The following is a 19,233-nucleotide window of genomic DNA, read 5'->3' on the forward strand; positions in this document are numbered from 1 at the left end:
CCACACCACCACAGGGCTTGACAGGGTCCTAATTCAAATAGTATCACCATCCTGGGAGCCTGTTGCTGGCAGCACTGGGGACAGCTAAAAACAAAACAATTGAGAAATTTTCAGAACTTTAAAGGCCCGAATGGGGTGTTCATATCAAATATAATTCACTTGAACAAATCAGTCCTAATTTCCCAACTTAAACTCTGATCTGTAAAACTCAAAGCTACTGCACACAGAGTTCTGCTTGCTTCAGAACAGGACTATCGCCTAATGCTCAGTTTCTAGGGGGACAGGGAGGCAGAAGGGATAAGAGCTGGGCTGGACTCTGACTGCTGCAAGGCTGGTGACACGTCCTCCCTTTAAGACCTTGAAAGTGAAAGCAGCTAAAAATCAGATTCCTTATTTCACATACTTGCTTACAGCTGATGAAAACACCCACACAACTTAACATAACGTTTCTTTTTTTTGTTTGTTTTTGTTTTTTTTCAAAACAAAGGTCTGCTGGTGATGCTTCACAGTGAAACCTCAATTATCACTGAGAACGTCACTTGGAAAACATTCTTAAGGAATGAGTCTCTTTCTCATAGGCTCAATTTCAGGATTCTCCAAACTCAATGTTCTGTTTAGAATTTTCCATGATGAGGACTATTTGTTTGTGAGGCTGACATTCCGTGTTCAGAATGATTTCTGCTCCAGTCATAGGTTGTGGTTGTCTTTGTTCTTGGTCAGAACCTGCAAGTAGACTTCATGAAGCGTACTGAGGAAGCCGGAGTCATTCTGGAAGAGATGGTAATGTCATAGTCACCACATCAGAACTTACGTCCTTGGTAACAGCTTAGGAAAAAGGCCATATAAATGCTTTCTAAAACTATCCAAAGAACCCCACCACACAGAAACAACCATAATTAACATTTTGAAATTCACTCAGATATTTTTCCAGCACGAGTGTATGCTCAGGAAGAAACACTAGTCCTGGCTCACCCTGAATTTACTTTATGAACTAATTTCTAAAAAGAACTTACAATTTTTTTTAAATTAAAGAATGAAAATTCAAAGACTAAACTGATATCCTACATACCTTTATTAGATGTATTAACGTATCTTGGAGCTGAGACTTGCTGAGAATAATGGACTGCTTTCGTTGACTTTCTGATGTTCCAACGGTTAGAGGAGAAGGGGAGCTTGCTTTCCTCTCTAGGTCTGTGGACCTTGTAACTGTCTGCTGGAAAACACTTGGGGACAGCAGGACTGAAGACACGGCTGTGGTTGTTGCAGTAACCAGTGGGGGGCCTGCAACCTGCAGGGGAACAATGGTCATTTTGTACCAAAGTGCAGAAGCCAGCAGCCAGGCTCAAAGCAGGAAAACCTGAAAACCTGATAAGCAGTAGGAGACTGGAGCACAGAGTCCAACGCTAACTATCTGGGGTTCAGATAAACGTTCAGTAGAAGCACTTGAGCATTTTAAGTCTGGTTAGGAAGCTTGTTAGCTAAAGGATGACAAGCCCATTTCTGTGGTAAGAATGCCCTAGAGTGGTTATGGGAAGCCAAGGCCGATCATCATAGAAGGGGAATATGATCAAAATTATTGTGCACAGTATGTACAATAAGAACAATTCTACGATGAATTAAAAATGTAAAGTTTTTATATGGGTGGCTGGGAACTGACTGGAAGAGGGCATGAAGGAACTTTCCGGGGTGATGGAAATGTTACATATCTTGGGTAGCTACTCAAGGGACATATGTGTATGGAAAATTCATAAAAATCTGATTTTCTCATATGTAAATTTTATTTAAATAAAAAGAGAATGAAAAGAATCCAATTATATGAAGCATTCGTTTCTTTTGTAGTGTTCAATATATTTACTATACCACTGAAGATATGAAAGACACAATTTCTTAAAAATAAAACTAACATCTACCTCCTTCCCCCATTTAGATGTGCTTCTAAGCCAATGGCTATCAGAACACACAAACCAGTAATAACCAGTATTTTTAATAAATCTCACATTTTATACAATCAACAGACAATCTCCTGTCTGTCACCTTCCTCATTTACAAACAGCAAAGATCTTGCCATAGTTTTAAGGGTGTAGTTTTGGTGTCTGGGCCATATGGCTTCTTTTTTGGTGCAACCAGGCTGAGAATGGCCGATCACCATGTAGCAGGACAAACTACAGAGAAGACTGGTTCACAAGACCAGTCAGAAGTTGGCTTTAGTTTAAATTTTAGGAACTGAAAAAATTACGTGTGCCATTCCAAGGCTGTAGGTGATGGAGGGTGGGGACAAGTTTTTATAAACAGGGCAGGAGACAAGGAAGGGACAGAACATGCTGGCCTGGGAGGCTTGCTGTCAGGCAGTGAGAGCACGGCAGCAGGGCGGACGCTTCCCTCTGTTAACTGGGAAGTCACAGCCCTTTCAGGCCAGAGAATATTTATTTCCTACTCCGGGAAGCAGGCTGGCCGGCTCTCACAGTCACCCCCTGACGAGCACGGAGTGAGTTCCCGCGCTGAGGCTGCCGCCGCCCGTATGCACACAGTCGGGGAAGAAGTCCATACAGAGAGATGACTCAAGGTCTACAGAGGTCATGGCAATGAACTCTGTCTGGCGGGGCAGGGGGGAGCCTGCCCTAGGAGAGGGTATATCTAAACTTTTCACTCAAGTAACAGTTTTATTTTACACCCAGCAGAACTTAAACACCATGTGTTCTTCAGAAAAAGGGCGTTCTTACCGTGATGGCACTAGGTAACACCTTAGGCTGGGCAAAGACTTCAGGATCCTGGTTTTGCTGCATAGACTGCAATGTTTAAAAAGAAAAGATGAACAGATGTTGCAAGTTTCAATTAAGATTTCCTAGTTACTGGGGAAAAAACTAGGTAACCAGTAAGGAATAGTTCAGACATTAACCAGTTGCTCGATTCCTATAGGAAGAAGCTGACAGGAACTTGTGACTATGCAGCTCACGACTCGAGCTTCGGAATAGACGCTGACCCGTTTAGTTCCTCTGAGAAGAGAGGTGTGTGCAAAGCCTTTAAGGGACTCTAAGGAAGAAGCTGAAACCCTGACTCCTGTAAGAGCTGGGGACAGCCCACGCCTATTTTTGCTGTTGAGTCTGCAGAGATGCAAGATCCTGGCAGTATACCTAACAAGGCGATTTAAACTTTGGACAGGTGGCAATAAGCAGTCTTCATCCAGAGTCATACACATGCTAAATTTTGTCCTCATTTACTGAGAGAGAAAGAACTTCTTGTTGTACAGCAAAATACATTAGAGCTCTGTGAAACCCTGGTCCTAAAATCCGATACTGTCATGTAAATGAAATGTACACATATGCAAACTTCCTTGAAAGGCTGCAGGCCAGACAGCAGGGTGCTGTCCAAGAGGCCAACACCTGGAGGGGTGGCATTCAAGACTGATGGCTGCAAAGCAACAGGAACAGGGGCAGCAGGCACATTTTAGGGGCATATACTTCAACAGAACACTCTCCTCATACTGCAGAGAACCTCAGCAGAAATGGCCCGAAATGACAACTTAATAAAGTAACCAAAATAATACAGTTCTTCTTTCTATACAAGATTTCAAAGGAATGAAACAAAATATCCTGTTAACTTAAGAAATAATATACAATTATTATGATAGGATCTTCTATACAATATTATTTGGTAAAATGTTAAGATTGGGGGTTAATAATAAGGGCATGAGACTAAAATCCTGAAAAAGCAACCAATACATTTTAGAGTAGAAAGTTCTACCGCCTTTCAGTTCGGTGATCTTGCAACTCACCAGCCGCATAAATTATCGAGGGACAAACCTCTTCAGCCCCCACAATCACTGTACCACCCAGTCCCACTGATCACCCCTCTTCATACATCCCCTCGCCCACACTCCCAAATTCAGGCCCCCATCAGCTCAAGCAGGGGTGACGGCCACTGCCTCCTTCCTCACATGTCATCCTACTTCTGTCTTCTCCTTTCCCAGCAAGCCACCCTCTGCTCAAAGCACTTGAAAGATTCCCCACGGCTCTGAGGACAAACCTGTAACTCCGTAACACAATTGACAGTACCTGCTTCCCCGCAAGTTTCTTTCCACAGTAGATCCTGTCACAGTCCAGTTCAGCAAGGGCCTTCTCGTCTCCAGGCCTCTGCATGTGCTATTCTTGCCTCAAACACGTTTTCAACCTTGTCTGGCTAACTTCTAAGTCTTCAGATCTCAGCTGGACATGAGTCTCACCAGGCAGATTTATTTGACCTCATACCTCCAAACCTGGCATGCTCGTAGGGCACCCTAGTGTGCCTGGTACAAGGCAGGAGGCACTCAGTGAGTACCGAAGACGTTACAAATGGAACAGAGTTGGGGATCATTTGGATCTGAGTCAAATAAACCCAGTCTAGGACAATCAGGCAAAAGCAAGCAAAAACCCTAAAATGCACACCCTCATAGGAAAATAAAAATACTGTTTCTTAGCTTTCTCAGTTGAAATAATTTTGGGAAGTGGAACTGAGTTACAACACCATTTGCCAATTACTTGGTTGTTCACTACAGGACTTCTGACCTCCCCTTTCTTCTAGCCCTTGACGTAGTCAACAGTTGTTTCTTTAAAAAAACTACTCTGTCTTGTGTCAGTCAAAGTCAGTCCTTGCAGTTTTGTCCCACTCAGTTATAGCCACCCCCCCCTCCCCCCTCCAGTACCTGAAGGGGAGCAAGCACCATGTTGCTCAGGGTGGTGGAGGCTCTCGCTGCTGCTGTCTTAGGGGGAGGCTCTATAAAGCTCTCAGGCGTGGCCAGCTGGCCGGCTGCTGGAGAAAAGCTGGGTGCCACCGCACCTTTCCCAAGCGACTGTGTCTGTATTTGGTCATGCTGTGGGGTCAACTTGAGTTTCTGGAGAAGCTCAACGCCCGGGAGGGATGTCCCAGCGGCACTTGTCATGCTCAGTGGGGTCCTGAAGGGGCTCTGGCTGGCGGTCAGACTGGTGTGGCTCAGCTCAGGGACTGGCTGACTCAGGAGTGGAGACCTTTGTCTAGGTGTGGTCTTCACTGCCTGCATCATGGTGCTGTTTCGGGGCAAGCTGGAGGGAACCTGTGCAGTAGGAGCTTCTGCTGGCAAAGTGGGACTGAGCCCAGGGCACAGCGGGATTGCATAGCTTGGGGCCTGCTTTTCACTGGACTGTGTGATGGAGGCAGGAGTGATCAGCACCGGGGTGGTGACTTCAGGTTGAACTGAGTGGTGGGCAGCAGGATGGACACCCAGGTTTTCTGACTGAGCGGCCCCTCCTGAATGCTCAAAGGAAAATGGTAGGAATGAGCTGGGCTCTTTCTGGGAGGCATCTCCTGGCAGCTTCTCCACTTCTTCTGAATCCAGACCCACGACTGTTGGCTGTTCCTTTGGCAAAGAGGTTCCAAATAATTCTTCCACTGTCAGATGTTTGTGTCCAGATGGAGCAGACTGAAAAACAAATCAAACCACACAATGAAAGAAATCTCCTGCAAACCAATGTAACTAAACTTCTTTTCCATCAAATTTCTTTGCCAAAATTGTTTGCAGGATGGATGGATGGAGTCTGAAAAGAAGGAAATGGAACAAACTGAAGATGTACTAGCGATTACGGCCAAGGTGCGTGCATTTAGTTTCCCCAAGTTGGTGGATAGAAATTAGTAATAAAGTTCAAATTTTAGGGACTCCAGGTGATAGTATTAGAATTCAGTTTTTTCCTAGGCAAGTGAATATCAGACGAGGGGGCAATTACATTATTACAAAATTACTTGTGCCAGTAACACATGTAGGAAAATAACACTCAGGAGGACAGAGGGACCAAATGCTGATCAAGTAATCCTACCTTTATTTTCACTGTTCTTGATAAAAAGCTGGACACTGAACTATGAGGACTGGGTCTCAGATACCAGAAAATAAATGTAATGTTTTTTTTTTAAATGGCAGGCCATTCCTCCTTCCTACTCCCAAATACCAGACTCCTTAGCAAAAGACATAGCATTCAAGCCTGAAAATATTAAACTTACATATATTTTACTGATCTGGCTTACTGATACCATTGCAATGATTTAAAGGAGAAATAGTCATGCTTTCCACTCGTGAGCTTTCTTGTACCTCCACACAACATTGCCTATTCATTTAACCTTTATTTACCGAGTACCCACAGCGTGTCAGGTCCTGCCCTGACCTGGGCCCCGAGGGACACAGCAAGAAGTAACAAAAATGCCCTCCCTGACAGGGTTTACTTTCTAGTGGGAGACAAACCTAAGTACTTTGAAAACACAGGCAGCCTCAATTTATGGTCTTATTCCTAAAGTGGATGGACTACTTAGTTGTTTAGATATATGTTTATATGAAATGATTCACTGAAGCATGATTTTCAGGAAGCATGTAGACTCAGAAAGTCTACAAAGACCATCAAGTACATTGCATCTGAAGTATAATCGTGATAGTACTAAGTTACGATCCCATTTATACAGGAAAATGAGCTCAGTTTTCCCCAGGCAAATGTTTGATTCACCCGTCTGTCTGACAAACAATTATCGCGTATGCCCGAAGCCAGGGCCATTGTGCTGTGCTAGGTGGGTGTGGGGAAGAGAGGAGGGAGGGCGCTTACTGGCAGCGGGCTCTGAAGGGCAGAGGCACCGGGCTTCCCTTGGCCAAGGAGAGAGGAGGGGAGAGGAGGCCGGCACCGAGGACGGTTTACACGTGAGGGACAGGCAGGAAGGGAGTGCCACTGCGTACTGCTGCGCTGGTGAGGGCGGCCTCATCTGCGGGTGAGAGAGGTGGCAGCACAGGGCTGAGGTGAACGTCGTGGTGCGAAATAACGTGCGGCGGCAGAAGCCTCCTCCAGTTGTAAAAAACTGTGATTTCACACCAAACTGTTTTCTCTTAGAAAACATTCAACAGAGACCTCTATGACTATTTAAAAGCAAACATATCTTGGCAAATCAATGTGACATGAGGTTTAAGTGAAGGAATTCTCATATGGCAAATTTAGGCCCCCACTAATAATGCCGTAGTGAGACTAACCAGATTATTCTGTCATAACGCTTTCTAGTACTTTAAGGGATCTTCCAGATTCAGAATCTCACTTCAAATATAAGGCAGCACTAACATTTAATTATAAACTGCGGATGTAAAAAACCACAAAAGATTTTATATGGTTTAATTTCCTCCCATTTTTACTTCTGAAACATAACTGTAGAGCTTAGGGTCTGAAATCAAAGATATCTAGGTTCAATTCCCAGCTGTTAACTGGGAAAAGGATATAATCTTTCTGTTTAGTTCCCTCACCTGAAAAACGGGGGCAATTGTGGTAATTATCTCATAGAACTGCTGTGAAAATTAAATTCTCAATATAGTGTCTGGTGCCCAACAAACATTAAAGTGGAAGCTGGCTATTATTATCATCATATGAACACCATATAGTTTTAAGAGCAATCATGATAAATCTGTGTTTGGATATATTTTAAGGAACACAAATAACATTAAAAATTATACATACACCCATATCACACACCCATAATGCAAAATAACAACAAAACCACCTGATGGGATATCAAGGCTGTGCTATTAGAAACCACCCTGATGTTCCCTGACCCGAGGAGTCATTAGAGACACAGCTGTTTGTCTAAAACTCACTGGTAACATTTCAAATTCATTCAATATAGTAATCCAAAATGGACAATGAATTCTCTCTTTGGGGACAGATTTCTCTTTCTCTCTGTCTAGGCTGCATAGGAGAAAGCATTTCCCAAGCTGAACACTGATTTATTCACTTTTGGATCCCTGTCATCATAAATGTCTATTGATGAACATAGAGATGATCCCCCCACCCCGATTTCTAAAAATTATGGTAAAATATACATAAAAGTTACCATTTTAACCATATTTACATGTAAGACTCAATGGCATTCAGTACATTCATAATGCTGTATAACTACCACCACTATTTCTAGAAATTTTTTGTCAACCAAAACAGAAACTATGTATACATTAAATAATTCCCCATCTTTTTTCCTCTCCCCACCCACCCCCCACCCACCCACCCACAGTCCCTGGTAATCCCAATTTTGCTTTCTATTTCTATGAATTTGCCTATTCTAGGTACCTCATATAAGTTCAATCATATAATACTTGTCCTTTTATGACTGCCTTATTTCACTTAGCATATTCTTAAGATTCATCCATGTTGTAGCATGTATCAGAATTTTATTCCTTTTTAAGGCTGAATAACATTCCACTGTATGCAGATTACCACATCTTGTTTATCTAATTGACACTTAGTTGTTTCTGCCTATTGTGAATAATGCTGCTATGAACATTACGGTAAAAGCATTTGTTTTAGTCCTTGCTTTCAGTTCTTTTGGGTATATGTCCAGGAATAGAACTGCTAGATCATATGGTAATTCTACATTTAACTTTTTGAGGAACTGCCAGACTGTTTTCCACAGCTGTTCCACCATTTTACATTTCTACTAGCAATGCAAGAGAGTTCCAATTTCTCCATATTCTTGCCAATACTTGTTGGCCATTTGTGTATCTTATTTGGAGAAATGTCTATTTAAGTCCTTTGCCCGTTTTTGAGTTGGGTTAATTCCGTTTCATACACATGATGTTTAGAACAAAACGATCAAGATAGCTTGGCAAAGAAAGTACTGGAAAATGACACTAATTTTTATTCATTAATGCAAATTTTATAAATTTTAACCATCACATTCTGTTTTATATATATGTATGTACACATATGTACACACACACACACACACAGGAAACATTTAAATATAACTGCTTTCAAAAATGCAGACCACATGGGGCCATTTTGCAGAAACTTAAAGAGTCCTCCCAGACAAGAATACTATTTTTAAGTTATAAGAAAAGGAGCAATCAAACAATAGGACATGGAGTAGCCTCACCATGAAATATACCTTAGGCTTCAAGAATGGCAGGTAGCAATTTTTATCTGTGTAGAACATCAATCAACTTTTGAACAATTAAAATTACCTGCACTTATATTTGGAATGTTTCTATACTTACAGTTAAAAATAGGTATTTCTAATGGTTTAAAACCTACTTCATATTAAAAAATCAAACCATATGGTGGAACCCTGAACCTGGACGCAAAAGCAGCAGCAAGTTTCCTGATTTCTCAATGCTGCCTCCCTACAACTCTGCCAGGCCAGAAACGGATTCTTGTACATTCTCTGGAATAGAGTGTGTCGTAAAGCCTTAGGGCTTCAGAGATATCTCCCACAAGAAGGAATAAATGAAACTGTGATAGCAATGAGTTAATTCCCTGATTATTACTGACATTTCACAGATGCCCAAATACAACAACAGAGCCAGACTCTAATCTAGTTCTGACAATACAGTCCACATTCTTACCCTTATGCCACCACACTGAGATGTCAGTTAAGCAGATTATAGGTTACCTAACCAACTGAATGGTGATACTGACCTCTGGAAAACTGAGGTACAGCTAAGGCTTAAATAACTAACAGGTGGCTAGAGGTCAAAATGTACCAACTTTTGGAAATATGTAACTGGCTGCAGCAGTCACAAGAGGTTGAATAAGTAGAGCACGCATCTCCATACAAGCTCCCAAAAGCTATACAGTCTCGGCATCTGAAAGGACCTTACAACAAGAAAAACTGCTTACATTCCTCTAGTAGTTGCACTTATTTATTCATGGATTCATCTTCCATCATCCACAGAAAAGATGAAATTTTATTCTTCCTTCATGTCCAAATATGCTTAAAATTTGGATTCTGAATTTTATAATGCTTCACCTAAATTGAGTGTTAGTTAGTCTGACCATTTCCCTTGGGAAACAGAATTCAGTGAGCAACAGCATATATTGTGCACAACAAAATTCTAATATACTGCTTCAGGTTTTACAGTGAATTCTCTCTTCCTCACCCCACAGCTTTGCTGTTTAGAAAATTTCATATTTGTCTTTGGATCTATTATGTCCATGTCAGATTTCCTACCTGTCAGTGCACTGAGCACACTATAAAGGTACGCATTATTCTTAACCATGAGAATAAAAAAGAATACAAAACAAACTAGGGAAATAGTCCCAAGGGAATTCTAATAAGTGAATAATGAAACTGAAATGGAATTCAGTATTATTAAGCCTTGACAGCATTATTTGCTCTTCAGCACTAGATGGCAGTGTTACTAAACAAATGTACTATCTGTATGTAAGGACTAATTATGGATTGAAGCTAATTTTAGTTAATCACATGACTTCTGACAATATTCAGATCTCAGTATTTTATAAAATTTTGTCACTTTGGTCTATAAAATGGCATTTTAAATGTCTGTGAGAAATGAAGGAATAATATCAGCACTACTCACAATAGAGGGCACAATTCTCTGAATGCTCACCACATCACTTCTGTGTGTCACAGATCCATCACCAGTGCTTTTGTTGAAAGGCTGAGCACCTATGGTTTGTCACACTATTTGATCTTTTTTTTTTTTAAGTTTATTGGGGTGACAACTGTTAGTAAAATTACATATATTTCAGGTGTACAATTCTGTATTACATCATCTATAAATCCCATTGTGTGTTCCCCACCCAGAGTCAGTTCTCCTTCCATCACCATATATTTGATCCCCTTTACCCTCATTTCCCGCCCCCCTACCCCTTTACCCTCTGGTAACCACTAAACTGTTGTCTGTGTCTATGAGTTTTTACTCTTTGATCTTTTGTTGGACAGTGCTTTATGGTTCTGCAGGTATTTTTGGGGGTCCAATTCTTCATTTGGGTCTCACAATAACTCTGTGAGTTAGACAATGCAAGACCCCATGGTTCAGAAAGAAATGGGAAGCGACTAGCCCACTGAACACTCACGGCTGATAAACCAGACCAGAAGGAATCTAGAGACCCTGCTCCTTCCTTCCCTCCCTCTCTCAACATACATTTTTAAAAAATTAAATTTTACATAGCACCACTTATATGTTTGTCCTTCAGGACCCTAAATGCAAATATAGTAAAAATGGAGCATAGGAACGTAGTATACAAAATCTGGCTTAATTATCATCTAAATACCTAAAAACAATATGGACCCATTGCTGATGGGAACGTAAAATGGTACCACCTCTTTGCCAAACAGTACGGCAGTTTCTTATAAAACTAAAACATATCATTATCAAGTGACCCAACATTTGCACTCTTGGGCATTTCCCCCAGAGAAACAGAAATTCATGTACAAACATCTGCACATAAATACTCATAGAAGCTTTATTTGTAATACCTCCAAACTAAAGCCCCAGATGTCCTTCTACAGGTGAATGGTTACAAGTGTTACCACTACTCAGCAATAAAAGACAACAAACTATTCATACACATAACAATGAATCTCTGGGAATTATCCTGAGTAAAGAAAGACAATCTCAAAAAGTTACATATGGTATGATACCATTTATATAACATATAGAACTGGAGACACATTAGTGGTTGTTGGGAGGGGAAAGGGAGACAGCCTGAAAGTTACGACAGGGAAGTCAGCGTGGTAATAAAAGGGAAACACACAGGATCCTTGTGGCAATGGAAGTCTTCTGTATCTTGACTGTGTCAGTGGATACAAAGCTATATACCTGAGATAAAATTGCACAGAACTAAATACATACACACAAATGAATACGAATAACATTGAGGAAATGTGAACTAGATGGGTAGATTGTGTCAATATCCTGGTTGTGATACTGTACTGTATTTTGCAAGCTGTTATCAATGAGGAAATAGGTAAAGGGTACTAAGATCTTTCTGTATATTTCTTACAATTGCATGTGAACCTATAATTACCTGAAAACAAAAAGTTCAATTAAAAAACTATGGGCTTTACTTGGTATCTGTTCATTCATCAAGCGATCAGTTATAAAGAAAACTAATTCAGTCAACAAATACTGTGTTTCCCTGAAAATAAGACCTAGCTAGACAATCAGGTCTAATGCGTCTTTAGGAGCAAAAATGAATATAAGACGTGGTATTATATTAATTACATTATACTATAGTAAAGTAAGACTGGGTCTTATATTCATTTTTGCTCCAAAAGATGCATTAGAGCTGATTGTCCGGCTAGGTCTTATTTCCGGGGAAACAGGGTAGTTACAATGCTAGCTGCTGAGAATACAGCTATGAACAAAGCAGACAAAACTGCCTGCCCCCCAGGAGTTTGCAGTTTGGTGGGGAGGAAACACAATGTATCGATAAGAAAACCACAAACCATGTTAGCTGGGCAGAAGGCTTAGGGAGAAAATAAAGCACAGTAGGACAGGGGTAGAGAAGGGTTATTATTTAAAACAGGGTGGTCATGAAGGCCTCACCTCTATGGAGGACACCTGAGACCTGAAGGAAGAAAGGGAGCAAGCTACATACGGGAGGAAAGTATTCTAGGCCAAGGGAACAAGTGCAAAGACCTGTCCCAAGGCAGGGGCAAGTCTGCCACGTTTGTGGAAAGGCTAAAGAGCCAGTGAGGCTGGGGCCAACAGACCAGGGCAGAGAAGTAGAAGATGAGACCAGGGGTCGGGGGCCAGATTAGGTAGGGCCTTGTGGGCCACTGCCATGACCTTGGTTTTTATTTGTGTGAGATGGGACACTACGAGAGTTTTAAGCAGAGGAATGCCATGATCTAACTTATGTTTTACCAGGATTACTCTGACTTCTGAGTTAAGAATAGGCAAAGGAGTGACAAGGGGAAAAGCTGGAAATCAGGAGTCTACTACAAATCCAGATGAAAGACAGTTACATGGACCAGGGGAAATGACATGAGTGGATGTCATTATTTTGCTACCCTTATGTACCTTGACAGATACATGACAAATCAAACTTGTACTGCATTAAAATCCTTACAAAATGTTACTCTGTGTTTGGTTATCTTGGACAAAGCTAGGGCTTCAGCTGTACAAACCTTATCTTGGGACCCGGACGGCATCTCTTCTAGAGTCTCGGTGCTTCCCAGATTGGAGAGCTGAGTACTTGGCTGTAACCCAGGGCTGGAGATATTTGAGTCGCCCATCTGATTCTTAAATTAAAAGGAAAAGTATATCACGTGAAAAGGTTTGCTGTGTATTATTTGGCTTACAAGACAGCATCTGAGATGATCAGAAATGCTATTTTAAAAAACCAAAAAACCCGCTGAAATGTTTTTCTTTGGACCCTCATGTAAGTAACTTACACAATAAAACTTCTAACAAGTTGAGCGCTTGATTTTAGACAGTAGTGTTAGCAACAATTGTTGTTTTAATAACCCTTTTAAGGAAAAGCCAATAGAATTACTTTATCACATATTCTTTTCCGTTAAAAATATTTTTCCCTACACTTTTATTGGGAAATAAATGACATACACACACACTGTATAAGTTTAAGGCGTATAACACAATGGTTTGATTTACGTATCTAATTGTGAAATTACAACAGGTTCAGCTTCTCATATAGCTACAATAAAAAGGAAAGAAAAAATGGTCTTATTTATTTATTTTTTAAGTTAACATATGGTAAAATTAAGCTTTTTGGGGTATACAGATCTATCTGTGCACCCATCACCATAATCAGGATAGAAAATGGCTCTATCTCCCTAAAACTCCCCTGCGCTGTCTCACTGCAGTCACATGCTCCCCTCCATTCCTGGAAACTAGTGATGTTTTCTGTCACTACAGTTTTGTCTTTTTGAGAATGTTTTACAAAATGGAATGCTGGCTTCTTTCACTTAGCCTCTGAGATTCATCTAAGCTGCTATGTGGTATTGATGTCCCCTCCTTGCTGCTGAGTAGTACTCCACTGCACGACCGCATTACAGTTTGTTAACCATTCACCCACAGGAAGACATCTGTGTTGTTTCCAGTTTTTGGTGATTATGAATACAACTTCTATAAACGAATATATCACGTACAGGTTTTCTGTGTGGACAAAAGCTTCATTTTTCTAGAGTAAACCATTCCTGGGTCATACAGTGAAAATATTTTTCTCCTAAATTTTTATAGTCTTATGTTTTCTGTTTAGCTCTCTGATCCATTTTGAGCTGATTTTTGTGTAAGGTTGTTACGTTTAGGTTGGGATTATTTTTTTTCCCTCCGTTTTTTGAATACAGATGGCCAAAACCATTTGTTGAAATCATCATATATTCTTAAAAATTAAACTAAATTTTAGATCTCTAAATAGCACAATCACAGATAATGAAAGTCACAAAATGTTTTAAAACTCCTGTCAACATGTATAGAACACTAAAAGTGAAAATATTTTTGTTCTTAGAAAGAATACTAAAAACAAATGATCACTAGATGGAGACAGAATTACGACTTTTTAGAAACTTAAGCTCTATTTGGGCTATCTGATCCAGCATCTGGTAAGCACTATTCATGTCAAAATGGACCAAAACCTGTTTAGAGCACTCAAAGGTAAAATAAAAAGGCCCAAACTGCAGTCTGGAGACAGATTCATTTTCTTGATACTATACTATAAATACATGTGCTTAGCGAAGGAGAAGGTACCTGAATGTTACAGGAACGAACGATACACACTTTCTCTATTCAAATGCCTTAATGCTTGTATTATTTCAGAACACTATTGACATCGTGCTACCCATTTAGATAGAGGTGAAGTAGTGTGTGAAAGCCTATGAAACATCTTCTCTTCTAACCTACTTCTTTGTACAATATCACCATCAATCTGTATCAACACATTATGGAGAATGCTTGGAATTGAATTGTATTAGAGAAAATATAACTCAAAACACTGTTCGTAAGAAGTTTTGAAAAGAGAGGTATAAAATGTTCCGGAACATTTTCAAAATTGGGAGTTTTCACATAAAAACCCCCGTTTGTCATTTTTCAGAGAGAAGCTGGATGATGTGGTAACAACTGGCTGGAGCCGAGCTGCAACTGCCCCTGACACAGTGACAGGCTGTCTGTATCAGTTGCACCCTGACCCGCTGTAGGCACCACCATGGCCTACATGGTTTTGGAGGCATCTGAGTCTGCAATACTTAATACTTAATTCAGCTATGAGATGGGGCTGTATTTTGAAAGGTCTCCAGAACATCGAATACTTTTTTTATTTGTGTGCAAGGCCATTCTTGGAAAGTTTCGTCTGATTTTGTTTGTTAATGAGTTGCCAGTACTTGTAAGGATCGGGGGAAATGGACAATCACAGACAAACTTCCTGAAGGGAAATTTTACAATATCTGGTAAAAATCTTTAAAATGTCAAAATCCTTTTATCTATCATTCTATTTCAAGTAACTTATCTTAAGAGAAAATGCTGTACATGATGACTTAGCTACAAGAATATATTCTGAGTTCTTAATAGAAAGAATCAGAAAAATCTAGAGTTTTGTTTATACAAGGCACAAAAGGAAACATACTCACACACAGCTATTAATATCACAACTATTTAAAAAATTTTTTTTCATCCTACCAAATGAAATCTCCTTGTGTAGTTACTGTCATAAAAAGATATTGTTCTTTGGGGAAAAACAGGTTACAGAAGAGTCAATAAAAACTACTTTTAAAACCAGTTAAAAAATCTACTGTACACAAATATACCACATACACTGGGACATATTTATACGTATTTCTGAAAGGATATATAACAAGGCATTAGCAGTAATATTTTTAGGTGGCAGAATTATGTTTTTTCTTTTATTGTAATTTTTAAATATAAAGTTTTCTATATTTAATATGTACTGCTTTCATAATCAGAAAAATAACAGTGCTCGTATTTTTAAGTACCCAAAAAGTCTGCATTTAACAAAATTTTTTTGCAAATGAACTAAAACAAAACAAAACAATAAAAAGACCCTACCAAAATCCAGGATTACATCCCATGGCTAAAAGCAACTCAGAAGGGGCCTGTATAAAGGACTGTGGTTTCTGCTATCTTTGTTCGCATTAAAAAATAGGAAAGTTGGATAAAACTAACTTTAAAACTGGGGGAGAAAATGTTTATTAGAGAGTTTTTATGTACAGTCTGTCTTATAAATCCCTCACTCAAAAGTCTGGAATTTCATTCATTGTATTACATATCCTGGACAGAGGAGATTTAGCATTGGGATTAAATCCCATCACTGAGGCCTAGCTTACCCCTCTGCCCTGGACTCTGTCAATCTCCCAAGTCTCTACCGAAAGATAAACAAAGGGCCACCTGGAGCCATGCGGCAACTGAGGAGGCCCACTCAAACACTAAGATAGGAAGTCATGGGTCACTGCTACTACCAACTTCATTTGGTTAGACTTGGCTGCCAAGTGCAGACCAGAAACAAAACTGTTGTTTAAGGAAGCTCCACCCATTTACGGACAGTTTTCAAACACACAAAGAATACATTATAAAGTAAATACCAAAGATTTAACTAAATTCCTGAAGGTTAGTTTTCATCTAAGCATAGAAAACATTTTATTTATTCTATACCATAGAAGAATTTTCTTTACAACAGTAATTACTGTGTTCTCCATATTCTTATTTTTTGCAATGTGTACGAACTAGAAATTATGTCCGATTTTGAAATTGCCCACTTGACCTAGAGTTCCTTTATAGCTTTGTGCACAGAAACCAGGCTTTAGTTCCTTCTTTCATTTTGTGGCCATTCACTCCCCAGGCTGAGGAGTGAGCCAGGCCACCTCCTGGAGTGCATACTCTAGTGTTCAGCCTCTACACTTTGTCTCGTGTGGTACCTGGATCTCGTCATCACTAGGAACAGGTGACAAAGTCCTGGACTTATTAGTTACCTGTTATCAGAACACAGAAAAGCCTCTATAAAAACAGAACAAGATACATATGTAGATCTCATTAAGGATGAGAGGGAATTTGGGGAGTATACGATAACCTAAAAATTCAGAAAATGATTCTTGAAATTTATTCTCATCTAGTTTCTGAAGAATTAATGAATTCATTACAGAGGTGACTGCTTTCCTTGTATTAATTTTCACAGGTCCCTAAATTCCTCCTAATTCTCTATGAGACTATGAGACACTGAGGAATTTGGTACAACTTGAAACTTCTCACAGGCTCTCCTGTGCACTTTTCTACCCAGGAAGTGGGACTTCCTTTGGTGTTTGAAAGTAGAAGGTTTATTGTAGTTTATGGTGAATATGACTATTTTTAGTCAGAGGAAACTACTTTTCAGAATGCTGTTTCAAAAGTTTGTTCCTTGAACTTTAGATTCTTAAAGGGTAGCATGTGAAAAATGGTCCTGTTGTCAAATCAATCTGGGAATTGGTGTTACTGTTTTCCTTATTGTGGGACTTCTCAGAGCCTTGAGCATTAAGGACGGGGGAGGTGGAGCCATGCTAACAGTGTTTCCTTAACTTTGACCAACTGGAACCTTTTTTCTCAAGGATCACCTGTTAACAACCTAGAGGCTAGTGTTAGAGTAGCACTGTGTAGGAAACACGGTCTTAGAGAGTGTTATTCATACATTGTTCCTTGATCTTTCGGTAAGGTAAGGATTAAACAAGACACAAAAGACGTACTTAACTCAGTTTAGTAAAGATTAAGGTGATCATTTTATTTCTGCTGAAACAAAGTGCAGCAGTGGAAACCTTCAGTCTCACGCCAATGAAGCATGGGCTTTGAAATGCTGACATCAAGTGAAAAGCCAGGACAGTTCCAAAGCTACAAGATTTGAGGACCACTCCGGAAAGGTCCACTGCTTGGCATACAGTGAACCGTTCACAAGTATGCATTGAATAAACTAATGAATGTTCACAGCTTCCCTTTTATTCAACTTTGGGGAGAAAATGTTATCAGTTAACATAAACTAAAATACAAAACAGAAAGGACAAAGTGAATTCTAGAAAAGCCTCTCATGTGGGTAAGATTCCAAATCATGCTTAATGAAGAGTGTGCAATTGCCACCAATTACAGACTGTAAATATAGCCTTTAGTATTACAGGGTGCATGTTATCGAATACTTAGCAAAGACTACATAAATTCCTGAGACCTAACAGAGACTGCAGAGGTGAAGAAGAGGCATGAAGCTTTTCCATAACTACCTGTTACAGGCTAACTTTTGCACACCAAAACCATTTTCTCCTATAATAATTTTACAGGAATAGAAAAAGAGCATTTCCAATTTTCATGCCAAGCTAAGGACTCTATAGTAAGAAAATTTCTTTCCTTATTGTTTAGGCTTAAAACTATAGGGGACGTGTTCTTCTTGAAGCAATTATCTCGGCTGGCGCTGAAGGGGACTTCCCCCATCCACAAGCCCCCTGAAGGTCTCCTCCCCTGTGGCCCCTGTGGCCCTCCTGGTCAGCATGCAGCCTCACCCTTTCATACTCATCCTTGGCTCTGCTTAGCATCTCCAGGATGTCGATGGGCCGGTGGTCATTGCAGCCATTGGCCTGGCTGGGACTCTGCTTATCCCGGGCAGCTTGCTGGGACCGCCGTGTCTCTTCTTCTACCACCCTAGGGGAGGAGAAACAGATTTTAGAAAAACCTGTTTAGATACAGTCTGACCCAAGAACTCTCTTGGTGTCCATTTTCCAAGGAAAAAGAGAAAATGTCACATGACAACACTGTCCTCACAATACGTAACAGAGACTCGGTTACCTCACCCGGGGAGTATGTGACTAACTTACCACTTTATTCACAACTGTGCCAACCAATATATCTCACTGTTAGAAGGACAAAAATACAGAATTCCATTCTAGAGTTGGTGGAAGTAGGTACATTAAAAACTTGACTAAATTCTCTCTCTTTTTTGAAGTATCTCAAAGTCAGTCAAACTAACTGGTAAAGTAAATCTGAAAATGGACAATTACACCAAGTCAAAGGAAGCCTGCATAGCTGAACAACCCACTATGGGAAGTTTGTCATGACACTGGGCTGGCAAGGAGAAATATAGATTAGCTTCTTGAAACGAGAGGTCTTGGTGAATCTTCAAAAGTGAATGATGGCACCACAAGCAAACAAAAGGTTTCCCTTATTCTCCCCTTAAAAAGCACTAAGCAGGTAACTGAGGTGAGGTGATTGTGGCATGCCCTTTACTTTTATTGGTGCTGCTTAAGCTAATTCTGTACTTGAAGATGCATACAGCAAGCGAAGTTGAGGGTTAAGAATGTCACTGATACGGTTAGGGCGTTTAAGTCCACCTGTGGGGTTTCATCTCTTAAGAATAGCTTCTCTCCCACACATAAAGGTCTGACGCAAAATGTCAGGAACTGAAAGCTAGGTGGTGAGTACCTGGATATTTTATTGTTTCTCATACTGTTCTTCAAGCTTGGAATAAAAATAAAAAATCTTAGAAAGGC

The 19,233-nt window shown here is 40.2% G+C and overlaps 1 protein-coding gene across 1 annotated transcript in view; it reads right to left on the bottom strand.

Moving 5' to 3' along the window:
• Nucleotides 1-476: 476 nt before the first annotated feature.
• DCP1A (decapping mRNA 1A) overlaps nt 477-19,233 on the bottom strand; it is a 46,117-nt gene continuing 27,360 nt past the window's right edge. The window contains exons 5-10 of the mRNA XM_033132031.1: nt 18,250-18,388; nt 12,898-13,011; nt 4,679-5,431; nt 2,721-2,786; nt 1,070-1,288; nt 477-768 (exon numbers count right to left, since the gene is read on the bottom strand). Of these exons, the coding sequence (XP_032987922.1) occupies nt 688-768; nt 1,070-1,288; nt 2,721-2,786; nt 4,679-5,431; nt 12,898-13,011; nt 18,250-18,388 (1,372 nt within the window). The 3' untranslated portion in view covers nt 477-687. The remainder of the gene's footprint in view (nt 769-1,069; nt 1,289-2,720; nt 2,787-4,678; nt 5,432-12,897; nt 13,012-18,249; nt 18,389-19,233) is intronic.

This window comes from Rhinolophus ferrumequinum, chromosome 17 (genome assembly GCF_004115265.2).
Source record: "Rhinolophus ferrumequinum isolate MPI-CBG mRhiFer1 chromosome 17, mRhiFer1_v1.p, whole genome shotgun sequence".
Lineage (NCBI taxonomy): Eukaryota > Metazoa > Chordata > Mammalia > Chiroptera > Rhinolophidae > Rhinolophus > Rhinolophus ferrumequinum.